We start from the raw sequence: 21,511 nt of genomic DNA, 5'->3' as shown, positions 1-21,511 counted from the left end.
GGAACAGACATGGTGATCCCTAGCTTCCCACAGTGCCATTGTGAACCTGTGCCCTCACACATGCACAGGTTCACACATGAACACACTTGCTTGTGACAGATTTTTTTTCTTTCCCATTACTTGACTAACTTGTGCAAGCATCCTACAGGTGGCTTTGTAAAAATGCAGATCTGCTCTTGTCACTTTTATGCTGAAAATATCATAGCCCCTCCCCCATCATAATATATAAGACAATTCGAAATCCTAAGCAACGTATTTGATCCCTCATGATATGACTCCTCTTTCTTCTCCTGCCTCCCAGGCTTTCTTGATTTCCAACTCCTAACATACAGAATGACATTCACTCAGCATTTGGCTCAGTGCAGCCTGCCCTGTCCCACCCCAAGCAAACAGGGCACCAGTAGCACTAGGCTCCAACCACTTGCTGATGTATCAATCTCCCAACCAACCCAAGGCCTCTTGGGAATCGAGAATTTCACTTTGCCTTCTCTGCAGTGGCTCAGAACCAGGCATGTGGCCAGTCTTCAGAAGTTACTCTTCATGGTATATGAACATGGTTTGTCATACATTCTCTATCTGGTGGCAGTAATGAGATCAGTTCACTACTTCACTCCCAGACTTGGCCTTGTGTTTTCTAGGAAATGATCAAAAGGCCACTTAAAGTTTATTTCTGATGAGGAAATTAAGGTGCCTATGGATATTAAATGTCTTATATAAGATGAAAAACTTGTCATTTTCTCATACACATTCATTGGAGTCCCCTCCTTCCTCCTGAAAAGGTCTCACATGATCAAGAGCTGAGAAATTTAGTTGGAAGGGACAGATTGCAGAAGGGGTTGGAAATTCCTTTTGGGGATCATATTTTATGCTCACAAACTCTTTCCCTGGTGGGGTCATTTATTTTTTCCTGAGCCAAATATAGTGTGTACCTGTTTTATCAAGTCCATACCATTTCTTTGAATGATTATGAGCTGCATTTGCACCAGCACCCCAGGACTGAGAGTACTGCCCTCTGCAGCAGACCTGCCATGTATCACCCCCAGCCTCCTAAAACACCATGTAGATGCCATGTCAAATGGTGCATGTTAGTCTCTTAAAACCACCTAACCTGATGCATTCTGGGAATTTCTTTCTTGGTAGGATTTGAATCAGAAAGCTAGACTCATTTGAAAGTCATCTGAGTTCCTTGAAATTCATTATAATGAATACACCAAGTAAATCTATGAACTAAAAAGTGATTTTGAATGGGTCAGAAGGGGTATGGGAACCTACAGTTACTTTTAATTCTTCCTTTTAAAATCCTTCATGCTAAATACCTAGCAAGTATGCCTGGATTAAATATCATTCATCTTTTCAGCCTCCATTTCTACCACACACACACACACACACACACACACACACACACACAGAGATCAATAATTTGTTTTGCTCAGAACATAAGCAGTGTCAGCATGGCCCGGCCCTTTCAATTTCTTTTTTTTTAATTAATTAATTTATTTAAATTAGGTATATATGACAGCAGAATGCATTTGATTCATTGTACACAATTGCAGCACAACTTTTCATCTCTCTGGTTTTACACGATGTAGCATTGCACCACATGTGCAGTCATACATGTACCTATGGTAATGATGTCCATCTCATTCCACCATCTTTCCTGCCCCCATACTCCCTCCCTTTCAGATTTTTGTAAGAAGTGTTTATGCAGCTATCCAGCATTATCCAACAGAAGCAGGAAATTTCTAGCTTTTTCCCCAATTGCTACTCTCTGTTGACTTCCCAATTATGTTCCCGATAAAGCCTTATCATGGTTTTCTCAGGATTCTCACCTCTTGGTACCACCTTTCCCCACAGTGGGCACACTTGAGTTCTTGGTGACCTGGTTCCATTTCTCAGTGTCTTGGTTTCTATTATATTTGTGCATTTCATAATTCCAAGTTTTACAACAGTTTCTAGGACCAGGATGAGTCTCCTTGTGTCTCCCCCCACAACTTCACCACATTGCCTACTCATCCTTCAGTACAGCCTGGACAGTCACAGTGTGAACAAGTTGGCAAGCTGGTTTGTTCTGGCACCAGGCCTTGCCTGCCTCTGAGAACTTCAGGGTATGGTCCAGTCAGAGTCAGCTGTAGATGCTCACAATGACAAAAAGGGTTGAGAAAGGCATGTTAATGTGAGTTCTCCAATTTAGGAATGCTCACTCCTTTTTTAAGTGTTTTCTAGTAGATATTTAATGAGCCTGATTTTCAAGAAAGCTTGAAGTTTAGTGAGATAAAAAGAGAGGATAAATCAAACATTATGAGCCCTGATTTAAAAAGAAACAAAACAACACATCTATTTTTGCAGAATTGATGCAGTTTTATCACTTACCTCAGAAATCCACCATCTCTGCCCTCTGTTAGGAGTTGGGCCCTTGGTTTCTTGAGGTGGAGTGGGGGCCAACATGTGCACACACTACATTTACCAGGTTACTGTCCCCCATGAACCCACCCCTCCAAGGTCTGCATTTTTATTCCTGTCCACATCACAAAGGTCTAATATAGGTTAGCTCTTGTTTTTATGAGTGGCCTTCACTAAAGGCAGATTGGAGCAAAGGTCAGGAAGTTAGGAGGAGTGGAGCAGAATGTGTTCGTGAGCGTCCTGTTTGTTGAGCTTTACTCTCACAGACCACCTGCCAGTTGAGGATGTGTATGGCTGACTGGCAAATAATTTGTCTTACCAGAACCTCTTACCCCTGATCTTTGCTGTCTGCAGTTATCATCATAATCAGATTAATATTGCCTTTGACAGCATTGTGGCCAAAATTTTTAAAAGAAAAGAAATTTGAATCTATCCATGATCTCATGGATAATGCCAAGTAAAATTGAAAATCAGTTTCATGTCATCTCAGCAGCTTCATCACCAGGCTTATTGGGGTGGAGCATTGCATTCTTAAAAATTATTTGAACCATTTGGTTGATTATAACAAAATGACAATTTATTGGCTCATTAATAAAAATAGATTTCAGAAATATGTGCCCATCGGTAGGTGTAAATCTGTCTTCTGGGGCCATTTATAACTGATGAGAGAATTGTACTGCTTGACTTTGATAATTCACCAAGGAACAGAGAATCAGTAGCAAACATTAGTTTTATTGGGCAGTTTCTTAAAATTTGTTTTGAAATAAAAAGGATAACTTGACTCTTACCTGAAACTAAAGCACTTGAATAGAAACCTCCCATATTGCTAGCTTCTCAGCTGGAGAATTCATATTAATATGGATTTTTAAATCAGTGGGTGCTTCTCTTGACATATATGAGACCAAAATATAAATATGTTTTGAAAAGGGTTAAACCTGTGTATTCTACCCTGTCCTATGGCATATCACTGACACGTTCTTCATGATCCCTAGCATTTTACTTGTCTGGAACAGGAAGCAAAGTATACAAGGAAGAAAGGGCCCTTTTATGACTTTGGATTTTTTAGAGCTAAGGAAGGGTCCTTTAATTGTAGGGTCTATCTCTGAAGGTAATGGCAGAGGGACCTCAATTTTAACTGTTAACTCAAAGCCTGGAGCAGGGAGTGCTCTACTATATTCCCAAGAATGGGAATTAGAGTTGGGTCCCTCCACACACACACATAAAGGTAAGTGGAGGGGGTGGCCAGTCGAGCCCATGTCTTTTGGCCAAGGCCTTTGGACAACTCCTTGTGCAGTGACCAAGCATTCCACTTTCCTTGTATACCAAACTTTATGGTCAGATATGGCCTTTGGTTCTGCTACTCCCAAGCCTTTGTACTTGACATTCCTTATAACCTACAGGGTTCCCTTCTCCCTTCCAGTCTGAGGTCTCCCTCTCCAGAGCATCAGGTGTAGAAGGAACCATGAGCCTGGGTTCATGGGAGAAGGTGATAAGAGGTGATCATGGGCTTGAAATGAGTGGCTTTTGAGCTGAAAGTGACAGAGGTGATCTTCAGATCCATCACCTTTACTTTGTACCTGAGCTATTGAAGGCAGAGTAATTAAGGGAGCTGTGCCTGGTCACATGCCTGTTAGCCAAGAACCTAGGCCAAGACTTGTGTTTTCCTGACTTCCTGCCTAATGGGCCCCCCTCCCCATACCCCTGTACTTTGTTATTAGACAAACTTCAGTTTATAGAGATATGATGATAATAGAAGATGATTTTTGTGGCCTTATGGAGACAAACAGAAAAGTAAATCTTAACCAATATGATGATAGTCATAATGGTTCCTACCATGTATTGGTACTTGGAATAATCCTTGACTTTATATGCACAGTTTCATAATCCTCGTGAGCTAGATACTTTCTTCACTCCTGTTTTCCTAGAGATAAGGAAATGCCTCGAGTGAAGTCCATTGCCATAAAGGCAGAGCTAGTAAATGATAGAGCCTGTTTTATCGCATTGAAATAGGGCCTTACTGCTCCATGACTCCTTTTACATGGGGAAAATTATTGTTTGAAGGTGAGTTTAATTATTCACAAGTCAGGTGGATCCTAGAACAGGAAGATCTAAATGGCAGAAGGAATAGCTGAAACATGAACTCAGAAGTGGCTGTTTGTGCTGGGTGGCAGGCTGGGAGGCTCGGCTTGTATAAGCATTGTCCTCAGCATGCTACAACATCCCTCTGTGTAGGTTTTGTCAATACCCATTTTACTTACATGGGAACTGAGGAATAAGGGCACGACCATGCCCAAGGTCATACTGGCAGGAGCTGTATTCAAATCCAGACAATCTAGCTTCTGACTGAATCATTCTGCCATGCAGCCTTTCTGGGTCAGCTCCTTGTCCTGGAAGGGTGGAGTAGGAGGTTTTGTCCTGTGTACCATTCTATAAGCCTGACAGATCCTCCTCAAAGACATTGTCTGGCTTCCATTTTATGCAGGGACCCAGAATTTTCAGTCACTCCACTTGTGGGAGAACTTGGCTTTGGGATACAGGGAAGAGGAATTTTGCTACTACATGTGGATACTATGGTGACCAGAGCTGTGGGGAATGGTTTGCTGAAATGAAGTCTTAGTTCTACCCACCATGAGGAAACATGTATTAGCATCCAGGGATATGCTCCTTTTTATGACCTAACTAAAATGCAGTCTGTTTTTTCCCCCATTGATTCCCCGGGCTCTCTTGCTTCCCAGCTTTCTTTCATTGAAGGCCATGTGGGTTCTCAGGGAGTCATCTGCTTCAGGCTGACTTGTGCTGGGAAGTGATAGAAATGGCAGGAGCCTGCTGGACCCTCACTGCATCCATAGCACTGAATGTGTGAGCGAACAGGGCCAATCTTCCTCTTTGCCTGCCTTGTTCATCAGCTCTTACAGTTCTTACAGGCCTCGAAGTATCTCTTCCTACAGGAGTGAACCTAAAGCCTCTTCTGCCCAAGCCTTTCAAACACTTTTGCTTTTGTGTTTAAATGGTCTGGTCTTCTGGCACCTGCCCTCTTCTTCTGAGACACCCAATTGAACTTTCTCTTCCCTTACTATACCTCACTATTGTTGAAGCTATAATAAGAAGTCATTTTTCCCAGAAAGAGCTTATCAGATCCTATGAAAAAGTACAGGGATTCAGAATTCTCAAAAATGGATTTTCTTTGACCCTCTTGAACTCTGAGCCTGCAGTGATTTCATCTAGGTGGCCAGGAGGAAAGCTCACTGGGCTCCTACTCCCATTGTGCATTCCTGAGTCATTAGGCCAGCTCAGTACTGCAGGCCAAGGATTTTGCTTGAGTTACAGGATTGCTCTGGGTTTCCAAATACCTGAAGCTGTTGTAGCCATATGTTGAACTGGTGTGCATCCCTGTGGAAGCTGCCATTCAGCCCATATGTTTTTAAAACAGAATTTGAATCCTAAATATCTTGGGAATTCCTCAAGTTAATAAATGAAGAAAGTTTAAACCTGTCTACGGTTTTGGATTTGGCATTCTCATTAGGGGAAAATTAAAAACTGCTGCATAGCTTGATCTCTAGCTATGAATCATCAAGATGTACAATGTTGGGTAAACTGGGTGTGGATACAGCTTATGGATCTACATTGCTGGGTTAGTTTTTTTTTTTTTCAAAAAACTTTTTTTTTTTAATATTTATTTATATTTATATTTCAATATTTATTTTTCAACAGACACAACATCTTTGTTTGTATGTGGTGCTGAGGATCGAACCTGGGCCGCACGCATGCCAGGCAAGCGCGCTACCGCTTGAGCCACATCCCCAGCCCCTCAAAAAACTTTTAAAAAATATTTATTTATTAGTTTTTAGGTGGATACAATATCTTTATTTTATTTTTATGTGGTACTGAGGATCGAACCCAGTGCCTCAAGCATGCTAGGCGAGCACTCTACCATTGAGCCACAACCCCAGCCCCTCAAAAAACTTTTTTTAAAGTAGCATCACAAGTGTGTGTATTCCTAATGACACAATATTTTATGGATCTTAAATCTGTGAGAGAAATGGGGCTCTTGAGAGGGAAGGTTTTCAATACATAAAATCATACAGAACCTTGTTGTGAATTTTCACCTTGTACATTACGGTCTTTATTGCACTTGTATTCAATACATAAGGCTTAGGCCATTTTCAGATCCTTCTCAGCTCCTTGGCTCTCAGAGGGTGACCCACAAGACAAGGCAGTTCAGACGTTAGGCTGCATCTGTCTTTGGTTGTAAAAAGCCAGCAGTCATGTGAGTGAATTAATCAGTGAGCATTTGAGTGCTGTATCACCTATGTTAGATTTAAGTTCTTTGCTTTTAAATCATCCTCCAAACTTGTTACATTCTACTGCAGCTTAGCAATACTGGTTAGAAACAGAAGTGACCTCAGGTTTAAAAAGAAAAAAGCAAGTAACTATTAGCATTGTCTTGGTGCCAGAGTAAATCCCAAATTAGGCTCTTGGTGTTTAAGGATATGAGTTGTCTTATTGTTAGACTGGTCCGTGGATACTGTCCTTGGGTGGGTAATTGGAAACTCATCACTCTGCTGAAAACTTTTGCAAGTAAACTCAAAGCTTGTGGCTTTGTGATGTGCTTGCAGTGTTGTTTTAATGGGATTCTGAGTGAGGCTGCTGCTGTTCCAAACTGCTTCTGCCTTTGTCCTCCAGGAAATTGCTGGGAGGGTATTTCAGCTGGCAGGTGTGGGTCCCGCACTTTGGGAGTCAGGCAGCTAGATGGTCCCCTCAGCCTCTGTAGAAGGAAGTTTCTGCTGTACTTCTCTCCATACCTGTCACTGCCTTAATAGCCACCTGGGACTGGGGTTAGCAGGCCAGCTTGGACATCAACCATTCCTGCTTTCTTCTGTCAGTATCACTGATGGGTCAGATGTTGGGACTAGTGAATGTACAAAGAAAGAAAAATAATTTTGCTATTTTTTTATTACCTATGTGTGTTTCTAGATTAACATTCTTGTCTCTTAAAATTTTGGATTTATAAAATGATACCATATTGTTGGGGGTTTTGTTTTCGTTTTAAAGGACTTGTTTCAGAAGGGAGCAGTACCTAAATTAAAACCTGTTCACAGCACTGGGCCTCATGAGTTAATGAATGACTTCTCATGGAAGCCACTAGTTTTCACCCTCATGTCACATTCTTGTCCTTCATCTCTGAAATGACCATATTTCCAGAAGGAATATTCTGACTTGATGGTGGAGGTGGCATGGAAAAATGCAAAGTGTGGTCCCAACTCACTAGTTCTAGCTGGTGACTCAGCTTTCCACTCCCTCCCACTTACTGGGAGATATTGGCCTACTGGGCTTCCTAGCTCCACAGTCCAAGGTCCAGGGCCTCAGTCATCTCCACTGCTCTCCTTGATGGCTTCCTGCCCTGCTCTGCTTGTTGACGTTCTCACTCCAGCCCTCTTGCCTCTGTTAGTTGGAAGGATCTGGTCTGATGCATGTTGGAGACAGGTCTCCGAGACACCTGCATTTTGGTTCTGTGCCAAACACCTGTACCAACTGGTCCATGAGGTGTCTTCCAAGCTTCCTGCTGGGCAAGCTTCACTTTAGACAAAGCCCAGAGCACTGGTCTTGTAGTTGCTGGAAGACAACTTCCTAGTACATCCCTAACTGCAGGGCTAGGAGGTGGCCCAAGCCTCTTCAAATATAGCTCTCAGGAGAACCACGAGTGGAAGGAGGAGAAGCAGTCACTCTGAGCAAGTTGTGACTCATTTAGTAAGAGACGTTGGACACGCCTAATGTGGGAAAGGATCTTCAAACTGAACTCTGGGAAACACTTCTGATGTCCTCACTTACCCAAAAGGGAATTTTTTTTCCTTTCTTAGTTAACTTCAAACACGTTAAGAACAAAGTTTTTATTAAAGCAGCTTACCTAGTTGAATCATACAGTGTGTGCTTCTGAGACTGTAGGCCACACTTGACTATGTCTCACCAAGTGACCTTTAATAATTAAAAAAAAAAAATCTTTCAGAGGATGGTGACATTGAATTGAACCTGACACCAAAGAGAGGAGGAAGCAGGAGCAGGTGTTCTGACTCAGCCAGGGACTCCTGTCCTCAGAAGAGGTGGCACTTGCTGTGACCTATTTGGCAACAGCAGAAGTTTGGGGTTTTGCCCACACTGCATGTCCATGTGGAGTAGCTGTGCCTCTGCTTCATGTTGTCAGGGACATGACTGATGAAGGGGACTCTGGGATTTTTCAGATGTTATGGCAAAGGAAAATGAGAGTTCATGGGTTGCTGCTCAATTTGGATGAGCTAAAGCAGGTTCCATGGTCAGTGCTGTCAATGGGGTTGAGAAATAAAGTCTTCTTCCAAGGAAGGATAGGGAATATTTGAAGCAATGATACCATTACTTCAAATACCATCTTTCACAGAGCTTTCCCCAAAGTTTCCAGTCCAGACAGGGCTCTTATTCTAGTTGATCATTGGGTTTTCTGGTGTTCTGAGAGGTTGTATGAGAGACTCAGAAATAACAGGTGACATAATCCTCCCCATTGCTCATGTTTGGGGTTTGTTAAGCTGCTGGAAGGGAACCTGGCTGATGGCACTGTATGTTGTGAACAAGCAGTGATTCTTTCTGCCTCTGTATAGAAGGGTCTACAAACCTGCAGTTGCTGTGAGAATGAATGTTCGTCAGTGTTCTAGAAGGCAGAGAGGTACCCAGCTGTCTGTGGAGACGAGCCAGAAGCCCATTCCCTAAGGACTAATAATTCTCAGAGTTGAGTCATTTGAATGGAGAGTGTTTGAAGCTTCCCCCTACAATAACAGGGAGTTCAAGAAGGAAGTTATAGCTCTGGATTTTTTTTTTTAAACTCTCTGTTTTCCACCCTTATGACTTTTTGCCATTAAAAGTCTGTACTTTTTTATTTATCCTGAAAAGACTAAGCTTACTTTAAGGCCTTTGCCTGATATCACAGAATTCATTGTAAACTTGAAAGATGCTTTCTATTTAAAATTATGTAAAGCAGTGACATTAAAAGGCAACTCTTGAAATTCAAGTTTCAATTTCATTAAAACAAACCAAAAAAAAAAGCTTCTGACCCACAGTGTGTATAGTCAGGCATAGTGCCCTGGCTAAATCAGGCCTTAGTCTCTGCCTTGAAGTTCATCTGTATAATCCTTCCTGTCTGGCAGACCCAGAAGGACAGACATATGAAGACAGACTCATTCTGGACACTTTTAGATGAGGGCAGTTGTAGCAATAGCAGGTAAATATAAAATATGTAAGTAGAACTTCAGAAGTCTTAAAGAATTGGTCATTTAGAAAATAGGATGAGAAGACCTGTTATCTCTGGATGCAGCTGCCCTAAGGCAATGGTGGGAAAAGGACCCCTCTAGAACTGAGTGCTCAGGAAGCAGACCCGTTAGACACAGGAAGAGTTGGAATATGGCATCCAGAAAGGAATCTGGTACAGACCAGGACTGGTAAATTAAAGAACAGGCTTGACTGAGCAGGAGGTGAGGAGGGCTCACTGGGTGTCTCCATGCCAAGAAAAAAAGAGATCATTCAGGTGCTTTTGGGGAAGGGGGCCACCCAACAACTGAAATCACCAACCAGTTCAAGGGGAGAGGGAAGCATCCTGAACAGGAAGCTGAACTGTGTCAGGTAAGAGTCAGAATGCCTGAGAATCTCCTAGGTCTACTTCATGAATTTCCTACATTTGGAGTGACTGAGGTGTCCACCAGAGCATGTACTGAGTGGCCCACCCACCTCTGGAGGAGGGGAATTTGAACAAAATAAAGGTGATATGGCCAAGTTTGCATAGGCAAGTCCAGATAAAGCAAGTTAACAGCACAAGAACTCCTTGTACTTATAAGTGGGGAGCTCCATTTTGCTATTTTCAGAATAGTTATTATTGAAAACAGAAGCTAACTTTAACATGTGACCCCTGGAGAGGAAGGATCCATAGCACTGTTCCTGGGTCAATGGCAAGTTGGGCTCCACAGTTCTGTCATTGTGTCTGGGACATTCACACTAGTATGTACCTTAAAACTTATTTTTATTTTTCAAAAGACAACTAAAAATGTATTTAGCTTAGTAGATATTGTGAATGTCTATCCAGATCATAGAACACAGCATGCTCATTAGAAGAGACGTTTTTAAAATGTTAAGATTATAGACATTTATTTTAAGTTGCACCTGCGTGTTTAAAAACTGCTCTCTGAGGAAGCAGGGTTTCTTCACATCCATACTACTGACTTTTGGGGCCAGATCATTGTTCATTATGGTGGCTGTCCAAAACACTGGATGTTTAGCACACCCACTCAAAGTTGTAACAACCCCACTGCCTCCGGACATTGGTAAATGTCCCCATTGGCAAAAGTGCCCCCGTTGAGAACCACAGTTTCAGTGACTTTCCAGCAGAGTCAGAGGTGGGATGGAGGAGAGGGGCTTGTCATGGAGGCTCAGGAAAGGGTAATGACAAAAGCAGGAGGAGCTGAAGATGTTTAGACTGTCTGTCACTCAAAGAATAATAAATATTAGTGCACTTGCATCCTCCTGTTCAACAGCATAGCATCAAGATGTTTTCATTTCTGTAGCCAGTGTTTTATGAAGTGGCCAGAGTGAGAGTTCACAAAACTTCCTCTGGTAGGTGATTTTAAAAAAGGATAAAAGAAAATGTTGTGCAAGGCACCATGCATTTTGTACCAGTGCTGCCCGTTGGTTCTGAGGTTGTTTGTGCTCTGAAGAGAAGGTCCTGAATATTTGGGAAGCTCATTCATGCCATCTGAGGATTAGCTGAGGAACAGCTGCCCTCCCTACAGATTCACCCTTCCTCAGCTGTGCAGAGGACAGGCAGGCTGACCACTGGCTGTGTCTTGATGGAGCTGGGCCACACTCCCCCTGACCTCTTTTCTTCTACCTGCTTTGGACTGCTTTCACCTCACTGTGGAAGAATCTGCTGAGAGATTGTTAGAGACACAGTTTCCGTTACCACCTCCAGGACTCTAGCGTCAGCGGATGGGGACCAGGGACTTAGGCTTCTTCAACAGCTGTCCCTGTGTCCTCCTCTAGTGGATGGGGGGGTGTGGTTCAGGGATCACACTCTAAAAAGCAGTGCCCTAGAGAGTCTTTCCAAATTTCAGAAGCAAAAACACACACATTCTGCTTACCTAATCTTCTTATCCTTGTAGAAGACCCTGGGATGGAGGCCTTCTTGCCTAGCATTTAACTTGTATAACTCATGCATCTGAGAAAGATGGTAATAATAAAAACAGATATTGGCCAAGAAGATTCCAGTGAGCTGGCTACAAAATACAACATGCTTAGAGATACACTGATTATTTGGGCCTCATGGCTCAATGTAGTAAATTTATTAATAATTGGAGCTTTTTAAAAATTTTAATGAAGGTTTGTTTTTCCAAGTATACAGTTAGTTGATCTTCACCAGTAACTGGCGCCCTTGGTATTTCTAGTGTAAATTACTGAAGCCCTGTGCTTTGAAACCCATTTGATAAGCTTTGTGCTTTGAAAGCAGTTTGATAAATCCTTTGCTGAGAAGCATCTGAAGGGCTGCTCAGACCAGGGAATGACTCTTCAGTCTCTGAGTGCATGGTTGGGAACTTCCTTACAGAGTTTGTCATCAGTAGTTTTGTCAAATAAGACTAGGTTAGTCAGCTTGTCCTGAACTTTGACATCTTCTTTTTGGCTCTGTCCACAGCTTTGTCCACTGGGTCTTTGTTTTTCTTGGTCAACTCTCTGGCATCTTTCTTGTTGAACTCCTTGGGCAGCATCATGAAGTTCAAAGAGCATCAGGGACACTGCAACCTCACAGGGATGTCAGGAAAAAGGGACCGCTGCTCACAAACAGGACCAGAAACTCCACCCCAGTGCTGGTAGTTTTTAGTGCTTACTGCACCACAAATATTGTGCTAATAATAAACTAAGCACACATAATGATCAGTTAGTGACATAAGTTGGGCCCTGTGAATTAGAAGGTATGCTGGGGATTCTACACACACATACTCACCTTTGCTCCTTGTGGCTTGTGAGCAAGGTGCTACTTGCCTTATTTTGGAGGTAAGGAAACTGAGACCTGCAGAGGTTTGATGTAAACAGCCTGAAAAGACCCAGAGCTGATATTTGGTCTTGGGTCCGTTTATGACACTGAAAGCATTGTGTTCTCCCCACTCACATAGTTTCATGCAAAAGCCAATGTGGTACTTCCTGGTGCCCACTGCCCCTCTGGATGGGCTGAAGGGCAGGGGTAGTGGGCAGAGAGCAGTGTCCATGGAAGCCAGGTTGTCCTTTTGAAAGGAGGCTCTGGAGTTGGAGGAAGGGCTGTGGTCTCTAGACTACTGTTAAATTGTAACTCTGTTACATGAAAGCTTTTCTCTCTTGTAATCAGCATTCTCTTGGCTCAAGTAAAACTCTCCAGAGAGGGGCCACATCTCTTTTAGGTTGTTATCTCCCTCCCTAGGTCTACAGATTTTTTTTTTTTAATAAAACATAGGTCCATTTCAAGGAAATACAGCACACATTTCTGAAAATTCCTCTTCAGCTTCCAGGATGGCATCTCTCAGAATCCACCAGGAGGGAATCTTCAAACATGCAGGGGCCTGCCCAGACCAGCCTTCACTCATTCCCCACTAATTCTGACTCTTCCGGTTTGGAACTAACACACATATGATGTGTATGTGAGTATATAGAAACACACACACACGCACACACACATGCACACACATCTATGCATAAAATTATTCTGGTTCTGAGGTGCAGACCCAGGAATGTTCCTCCCAGTGATGTAGTAGGAAGTGTATGGCATCACGATTTTGGATTCTCTGTAAACTTGTTTAAGCTGAATCTGAACTGGCCTTTGGAGTTAACTTGTTTCTATGAAACAGATGATACAGAACAAGTTTAAGTGACCTCAGGAGAAAATATACAGATCTAGGTTGTTGGATATCCTGTAAGATAACTGGCCTAGTATATTCAAATAGTTAATATTGAGAAAAGTAGGGAGGATAGATCAGGGAGGAAAGACTATTCTTGTCTAGAAACCAACCAAGTACAATGCATGAGTCATGGTTTAAGAAAAAAAAAATGACTATAAAAAATGGAATGAGATATGGAAATGGATTAGGAGTATAGATTAGGCATTGGCTATAAGGGTATTATTGTCACTTTTCCCAGTTATATTAATTTTTTTGTGTTTATAGAGGAAAATGTCCTTATTTTTAGAATATGAATGCTAAAGTATTTAGGGATGAGTATTCAACATTTGCTACTCATTTTTAAGCGGTTCAGAAAAAAATGTGTATGCTGTAGATCAGTGGAACAGATATAGAACAATGTTAGCAAATGCTGAATCTGGGTGTTGGTACATGGATGCTCAATGTTTATTCTTTTTTTTTTAATAGAAGAGAGAATCGAGAGAGAGAGAGAGAGAGAATTTTTTTAATATTTATTTTTCAGTTTTTGGTGGACACAATATCTTTATTTTATTTTTTTTATGTGGTGCTGAAGATCGAACCCAGCACCCTGAGCATGCCAGGGAAGCGCGTTACCACTTGAGCCACATCCCCCAGCCCCTCAATGTTTATTCTTGTCAACTTATATCTGTGTTTGAAATTTTTATAGTAAAGTTAAGAAACAGAACCCAGGCGAGCAAGCAAGGTAGTGCTCTTCAAAACACTGTCTTAGCCATACTCTCTACTGTTCCTGTCATGCTGGAAAGTGGGGGCTATTTGCAGCTCTGACTGATGTTCTTCCAGTCTTTCTCCACCTTCTAGGTGGAGGTGCACTTTGCTCCTAGGTTTCTATTCCCGTAACCTAGTCAGTGGGCACCGCCTGGTTCTGGCTACATGTGTACTTTCCCTTCCAACTGACAACAGAAAGGTGCCAGAGATGGAACCCAGTGATCCAAGCTACAAATGCCAGCTCAGAGCTACTCACCACCTTCTCCCTTCTTGTAATTAGGGCAATGTGAAGGATGTATACAGTATACTACCAACGACCACAGATGAGCCTTTATAAACTCCTCTTTTCTCTCTGTTCTGTCAATGATATTGTAGATTTCTGCATGATTCTGGTTTTCTGTTTTGTTTGTTTGTTTTTGTTGTGTGTGTGTATGTAAGTTATTTGCTAAGAGGGTTTATGTTGTGGACCTTTGTGACAATTGTAACATTATTTTCTGAAAGTCAGAGGGCTGTCCAAATTACCCACAGTCATCAGGGGTGTGGTAGTAAAGTCAGGTAGCTTAGAGGAAAAAGGCATTTAGTGACCCATGGAGAGAAGACTTTTACATGAAATGGCATTGGGGCCTGGTTTTATGAGTGTGCTTCATGGAGCTCTGAGGAGGACTGTGTCCAGTATCCCTGCTGCTAACAAGGATCTATAACAAAGATCTATTTCCCCTTTGATAGAAATGTTGTCTCAGCAGGTGCCTGCCTTTCTGTGCATATGGCCTAACTGGGACACTTCATATGACTCAGACCATTCCAGAAACCCCCTGCTGCCTTTCCAGATTTCCCCTTGTCCCAGCACCCTAAATTAGACTTCATTTGAATCCCCAGGAAGACAGTTTTAGTCAGTTAGCCTTGCATATTGTGGCTGTCCTCTGATAGCAGCAGTTAGTAAACATTCAGGAGAGACCAAAGCATCTTATCTCCAGTTCAAAACAGAGAATAGAGGCCACATCCCAGCCATTCTAGTGCAAATACAAGAACTGGTGATTGTTTTAGCACAAATAGAGAGGGAACTATATTTTCTGAGCTTAAGCATGTGGGCCTTTAAATTGTCCTACCTCCAATTTGACATGGACCACTTTGCTAAGCCCAAACACCCCATCATCTTCCTTGCTTATGAAGTTTCACAGCATTTCTCATGGGAAACTGCAACCTACTTGCATTCCTGACCCCAAGCTGAGCTTGCTGACCAGGACAGCGGACACTGTCATAGCCATTAAGATACAAGTCACCTGAGAGATTGTAGAAGAGTCCTGCAGTTTAGCACAGGAATTAATATGTATATTCACATTGAAAAATTGCCATTAACTAGAGGGACAGGGATGGAGAGGGGCTGATTACATAGCAAATTGGTTTTCTACTGAAGGAAGGAAGTTGATACTTACAGAACTCTTATTCTGCTGGGCACTGTGCTGAATGCTTTAAGATGTGCTTGTTTCTTCCTTATACCCATCTTGTGTGCTAGATACCTTTACTGTCTCCAGTGTGTAGGTAAACCCAGGTGGTGGTGGAAGCGGCTTTGGAACCCAGACCTGAGGGACACTAAAACTCCCTCAGTGGAACACACCACCTCTCCCTTATCCAGTGCTTAGCACAGCCCCATTGCACACACACATACACCCTGACAATTAGGTCCATATGTTCCCTGTATTACACTAACTATGTCCTCAAAATAGCATCTTGTGTAACAACAGTGATGTGAGGAGTTTTTAAAGACATCATGATTCATGAGAAGAGTAAAGTCGCCACTCACTAGGACCTCAACCAGCAGGCAGAGCTGATGCTTGGTGTAAAAACAGGCATGTTAAGCTTTGGCACTGGGCTTCCTTATTTCCCTACCCCCTTCCCTCTTAGATAGCTCTCTGCCTCAACAGAGCTCAGTATGCTAAGGAGTTCTTTGTAGTTCTCATGGAGTTGACATAATAAGATTGAACACTCAGAGAAGGGCCATATGGGCAGATGTCAGATATGCGCATCTTGATTCTGCCTGACCTTGGAGAAGGGGCAGAAAACAGAGCTGCAGATGAGCACTGCCAGCCCCTGATTCAGGGTTCAGGCTCTGAAAGAGGGTTGAGCCACTGGGGCAAAGTCCTCTGGTAATGAAGTCATTTGTCCTCAGGAACAGAATGAGCCCTCTGTGAAATCAGAAACAATGGGCATGTTGAGTTCCAGACCTGGGGTGAACTGAAGCTAAGGCAGAGGCACATGTGATGAATTGGGACAATTCAAGAGATGCATTCTTCATAGACAAGTTTCTGTTGTCAACAAGTCCACTAAGTTGTAATCATAGTTAATGGTCATTAATGTCACTGTTTTGAATATTTTTTCCTAGTAAGCCATGAACTCTTCTATGAGGTTTTCCCGCTTCTTGAGTTTTAATTAATATAAATCATTTTGTCTAAAATAATATGAGAAATAGGTGAAAGATAAATTTGGGTAGCAATATTTCGTTTATTCTTTTTCATGGGTTTTTCCTTTTACATTCTCATTTCCCTAGGAAGCAAATAATTTTATTTCTCTGCTAGTAATTTCATTTCCAGACTATAAAAGTTGGAAATTATTTCTCTGCTGCCGAGCAAAAGTTTTTGGTGCAAGTTTTCTAGAATTTAGCGTATCTAATACCAGAACAGTAGCCAGAGTCCAGCACACTTTAGAAAACATAGCCAGTCTACTGACATAGTTCACTGTCTTGATCTGGATTCCTGCACTGCCTTTTCCTTCCCCCCTTCCCTAATAAAAGATAAGAAATCAGGAGCCAGCTGCTCCCAAGAGTTCAGCACCTGAGCTGTGTCCCCTGTATGACTGGGTGCCCCGGTGGGTGCTAGCGCCACTCTCTCCTGCTATGCTGCCCCAGTTTTGAGCCTGTGGTCTCAGAGAAGTGGAAACAAACCCCATATATGCTAAGACCGGTTATGCATGCTGCCTGGGGACCAGAGTGTGCTAGACACCGTTCTGTCGCTGACCGGACGGAGCGGGAAGAGCGGGTGGAGCAGGGACGCGGAGCCGAGGCGGGAAGGTGGCTGGCGTCCCGCGAGGGGGGCGGGTGCAGCCCGCGAGTGTGTGGGCGGCGCGGGCGGGGCCTGGCGAGCCGCTCACGCTCTCCGCTCTTTCCGCTGCTCTAGGTGAGGCCGCCGCGGGGCTGCTGCCGCCCAGCGCAGTACTCGGTGTCACTCAGCACGAATGCCGCGCGCCCGGGACCGCGCTGCTGCCGCCGGCCGCGGGAGTGAATGACCACTGCTGCGACTTCCTTCCCAGCCTTCCTGAGCAGCCTCCCGCCTAGTCGGCTAGCTGTTTTGGTTGACCCCGTGGATTCCTGCCTCTTTCTCCGCCGTGAACATCAATATGTGTCATGTCATTGTCACCTGCCGCTCGATGCTCTGGACCCTCCTGAGTATTGTGGTGGCCTTTGCGGAGCTCATTGCCTTCATGAGCGCGGACTGGCTAATTGGGAAAGCTAAGAGCCGCGGCAATGCCGAGCCGGCCGGCGCGGGCGGGAGCCCCTCCGAGCCCTACCACCCAACTTTGGGCATCTATGCCCGCTGCATCCGCAACCCCGGCGTGCAGCACTTCCCGCGGGACACGCTGTGCGGGCCCTACGCTGAGAGCTTCGGCGAGATCGCCAGTGGCTTCTGGCAGGCCACTGCTATTTTCCTGGCCGTGGGGATCTTCATTCTCTGCATGGTGGCCTTGGTGTCAGTCTTCACTATGTGTGTGCAAAGCATCATGAAGAAAAGCATTTTCAACGTCTGCGGGCTCTTGCAAGGAATCGCAGGTAAGTGAGCAGGACAGAAGGAAACAGCTTTCACTCCAGGGAAACAGACTTCCACTGCAGCTTGGCACTTGTTGATTCACACTGGCTTCTTGCTGCTTTTGAAAAAGACCTTCCCTTTAATGAGGTTTACCTGTGTTAACTCTTAACCCAGGAGGAAGACCCCTTCTCTTGTGTGGCCTGAACTTCCTCATGGCTTATTCCCTCTAGGTCTAAATTATTGAGTTTTGTTTGAGTAACTACTCCTTTTTGCTTTCTCCATTCAATTAAAATCATGCTTTCCTTGTCACTGCATCTGCTGGAAGAATGGTGGTGAGAGTGAGTCCCACCTGCACCAAGTGTTCTGCTAAGGAAATTGGTGTGGGTGTTCAATAGGAAGCCTCCAGCCTGCTCCTGCCACCCTATGGTTTCAGCGTTGGGTAGGGAAAATACAGACTGGGAAGGAATTAGTATCAGCTGCTCTGTGTTTAATGCTGTTCTGATTTAAATTGTCTGTCTCCTGGAGCTTGACAGAATGTTCTGTGCACTCAGATCAGAAAATGCAAGCTAACTCTTCCACTTTCTGGCAGTTTCTCACTAAAGAGCTTGTTAGAAATGGGTGGGAAGAAAAGTATGAGCTCTTTATGGTGATTCCCCCAGGGAAGGCTGTGAGCTAAAGGAAAAGATTCACTGCCCCCTGCACTTTCCTAGACTTCCTCCAGATTGTTGAAAGGTAGATTCTGAACCAAGAGAGCAGCAGTCTGTCCCAAGGGACAGCTCAAAGGACTCTGTGTGGCAGAAACACACAGGAAGCTGTTGGAAGACATCCCATGGAAGTGGAAGGAATGTACTATTGCTTTAATTTTGCAGGGGTGGGGGTGTTTTAACTTTTTAACCAAGATACAAAGGGGGAAGAACAGGAATCCACTTACAGCGCTAAATGAAGGGCACAGGTGATTCCTCAGCAAATTTAAGAGAACATGGGCCTCTTTGGTGTAAAGATAAGTGTTGAGCCGTGTGTCCAGGGCTGCAAAGAAACAGACCCCAAATGAATTAACTCTAGTCTGCCTCAAATGCTTGAGCTCAGCAGGGCTTGCTTCCAAATAAACAGATCAAATGACAGGGTGTTTTCCCCCCCAAATAGCTGATAAGATAAAGTTTGTTTCTCAAATCTTAGGGGGCCCATGTGTGGTGTGCATTTACAGGAAAGAGTAGACATAAAGGGCCAAGAGAGATGATGGAGATCCTGCTCTACATTCTGATTTGCTTTCACGGGGGTGAGGGGAGTACTCCATTCAGACACCAGGGCCTTTAAACTTTGTCTCAAAGAAAAATCTTAGGACCCTCATTTCTTTATCTGCTAGGATCAGCCATATCATGAATGACCAAAGCAATCCTAAGCACTCACAGAATCCAGGAGGCCAGAATTCCATTTTTCAGCTTTGCCACTAACTAGCAGTTCTACTTTAGATGAGTGTACCAACTCCCTGAACATCAGCATTGCTATTCTGAAAATATAACCTTACCTTTAAATGTGTATTTTTTTAATCTTAGATTTCTGATTCTGTAAAATTGATTGTCCCCTTTTGATTTACTTCTGAAATCTGAAGTATATCCCCTTGGGTTTGGCATTTCACCTTCCAGAAATGTTAAATAAGAAAGATTTTGAGTACAGAATTCACCCCCCCTACACACTTTTTTTTTTTTTTTTTTTTGGTTAGAGGTCCCATCAGACACAAAGTACCTCAGGTGTTTACCTTAAAACTTTTGTAAAGTATTACCAAAGGCTTTTGAAAAGTCAAAATAAACATGTAGATAAAGTGAAGCCAGCACACATAATTTATAAATCTTGCTGAAGATCCCTGGTTGACCAGAGAGGAGGATTTGTTTAACTTTCCCTCACTATGTTGAGTTTGCACATCCTCCATGATTTCATGCCTTGGTTGTGGTTTATCAGTATGATGGTATGCAGGTTAGACTCCTGGCTTGCTTCTCGAGGAATACTTCTCATCACTACTGATCTGCCTTCTAGCAAACCATTGGCCTTTTACATCATGAGGTGGGACATCTTGGGCCCCAACACCAAACCTGTCTTTTGAAGTCATTAAGAAGCAACATAAACACCCTTTAATTTTGTAGGCTACTAATATGCAGTTTTGAATAATGGATTAGTCCAGTGAATTCCACCTCTACAAGTGTGGATTAGTCTTAACACATCTTTTTTTTTTTTTTAAATTTTTTATTGTGGGTTGTTCAAAACATTACAAATTTCTTGACATATCATATTCCACACTTTGATTCAAGTGGGTTATGAACTCCCACCTTCACCCCATANTGTAGATCGTAGCCAACTTTTTCTTCTATCAGACGGCGCGTCTCTGATTTGATATCAAGCTCCTTGATCCATTTTGAATTCACTTTTGTGCATGGCGAGAGAAAGGGGTTCAGTTTCATTTTGTTGCATATGGATTTCCAGTTTTCCCAGCACCATTTTTAACACATCTTTTTGTGTTCTGTTTGTAGCTTCACATAAATGGTGTGTCATTTATGTGAAGTACATATTTCTTAGGTATTATTTGTACACTCCAGTGAGGTTTTCTAGCTTTTCTCTAGGCATAAGGCCTTTGGGGAGAGGAATTGAGAAGGAGGTAAGAGTACACCCAAGGGGCCAGTCTGCAGGTCATTTGTCTCTTTCAAAGTCTGAGTTTTCTAAAGAAATTTTAACTTTCTCTCCACACTACTTAGACAGCATCTCAAAAATTCTGAAATTACTCACAACTTTAAATTGGCAGGAGGCAGAGATTCCTGTCTTGTCACTCTGCTCTCCAGGGGCCCCTGAGCACTGAAACCCAGGAAAGAAGTGGTTTCTTTTCCCTTTGCAGCCTAACACCACACCTCAGCAAGGAAATAATAAGAAAGATGGACTAAGCCATGTTTCATGTGTTCAGGGGCACTTTCTGCAAAGGGATTCGGTGGGCTTTTTCCCTGACGCAGGTCCTCATCAGGCCGTTCAAGCCAATGCAGGCAGCAGCCCTTGTCCTGAATGGATGGCCAAGAAAGTTGCCATACCAGTGTCCAGAGCAGCTGACTTGCTTTTTCTTCTGCCAGCATACTGTCCTAGCACCTGGTCAGCCCAGCCTCAGCCAAGGACTTGCAGCTGTGAGCACCAGTCTTTCCTTTCCATGCCTCCCCGCCCTGCCCCCCAATCCTGAATCTGTTCAGCATTGAGACAAATGGTGAGAAAGGAGGCCGTTGCCAGAGCAACACAAGGGTTCTTTAGAAGTACACTGTGGCTGGGTTTCGTCTTACAACTTGCATTTTGGCAAAAAAAAATGACATTTTTATAAAATGTGACTAGATGGAAAATTATATAGACAGCATATTCCTTTGCCACACCTAATTTTAAGGAATAAGTAGACCATAGGGTTATATAGCCCTGTCAATAAAAAATATAAATCATTAAAGTCTTGATATTAGAAGTTAAGTGTGAAAGAATCAGCTAGCAGTGGAATTCCTACCTGAAATTACTTCAAAAAGAAAAAAAAACAAAACGATTGATTGTTAACAGGTAGAAGGATTTGCCTTTGAGGCCTTGCCTAACTGGGGCATCAGCTGACACATCCTCATGGTGAACCCATGG

The 21,511-nt window shown here is 43.2% G+C and overlaps 1 protein-coding gene and 1 pseudogene across 3 annotated transcripts in view; one reads left to right on the top strand and one right to left on the bottom strand.

Moving 5' to 3' along the window:
• The window catches only part of Lhfpl2 (LHFPL tetraspan subfamily member 2), a 137,863-nt gene that overhangs the window by 99,534 nt on the left and 16,818 nt on the right, over window positions 1–21,511 (top strand). For all 3 annotated transcript variants that reach the window (XM_015497830.2, XM_048800183.1, XM_048800184.1), the window contains one exon: window positions 17,246–17,895. In XM_015497830.2, the coding sequence (XP_015353316.1) occupies window positions 17,466–17,895 (430 nt within the window). In that variant the 5' untranslated portion in view covers window positions 17,246–17,465. The remainder of the gene's footprint in view (window positions 1–17,245; window positions 17,896–21,511) is intronic.
• Window positions 11,672–13,009, bottom strand: LOC125615817 (annotated as a pseudogene).

Source organism: Marmota marmota, unplaced genomic scaffold, assembly GCF_001458135.2.
Source record: "Marmota marmota marmota unplaced genomic scaffold, marMar, whole genome shotgun sequence".
Taxonomy (NCBI): Eukaryota; Metazoa; Chordata; class Mammalia; order Rodentia; family Sciuridae; genus Marmota; species Marmota marmota.
The sequence above is the reverse complement of the archived record's forward strand: the minus strand, read 5'-3'. Positions and strand labels throughout refer to the sequence as shown.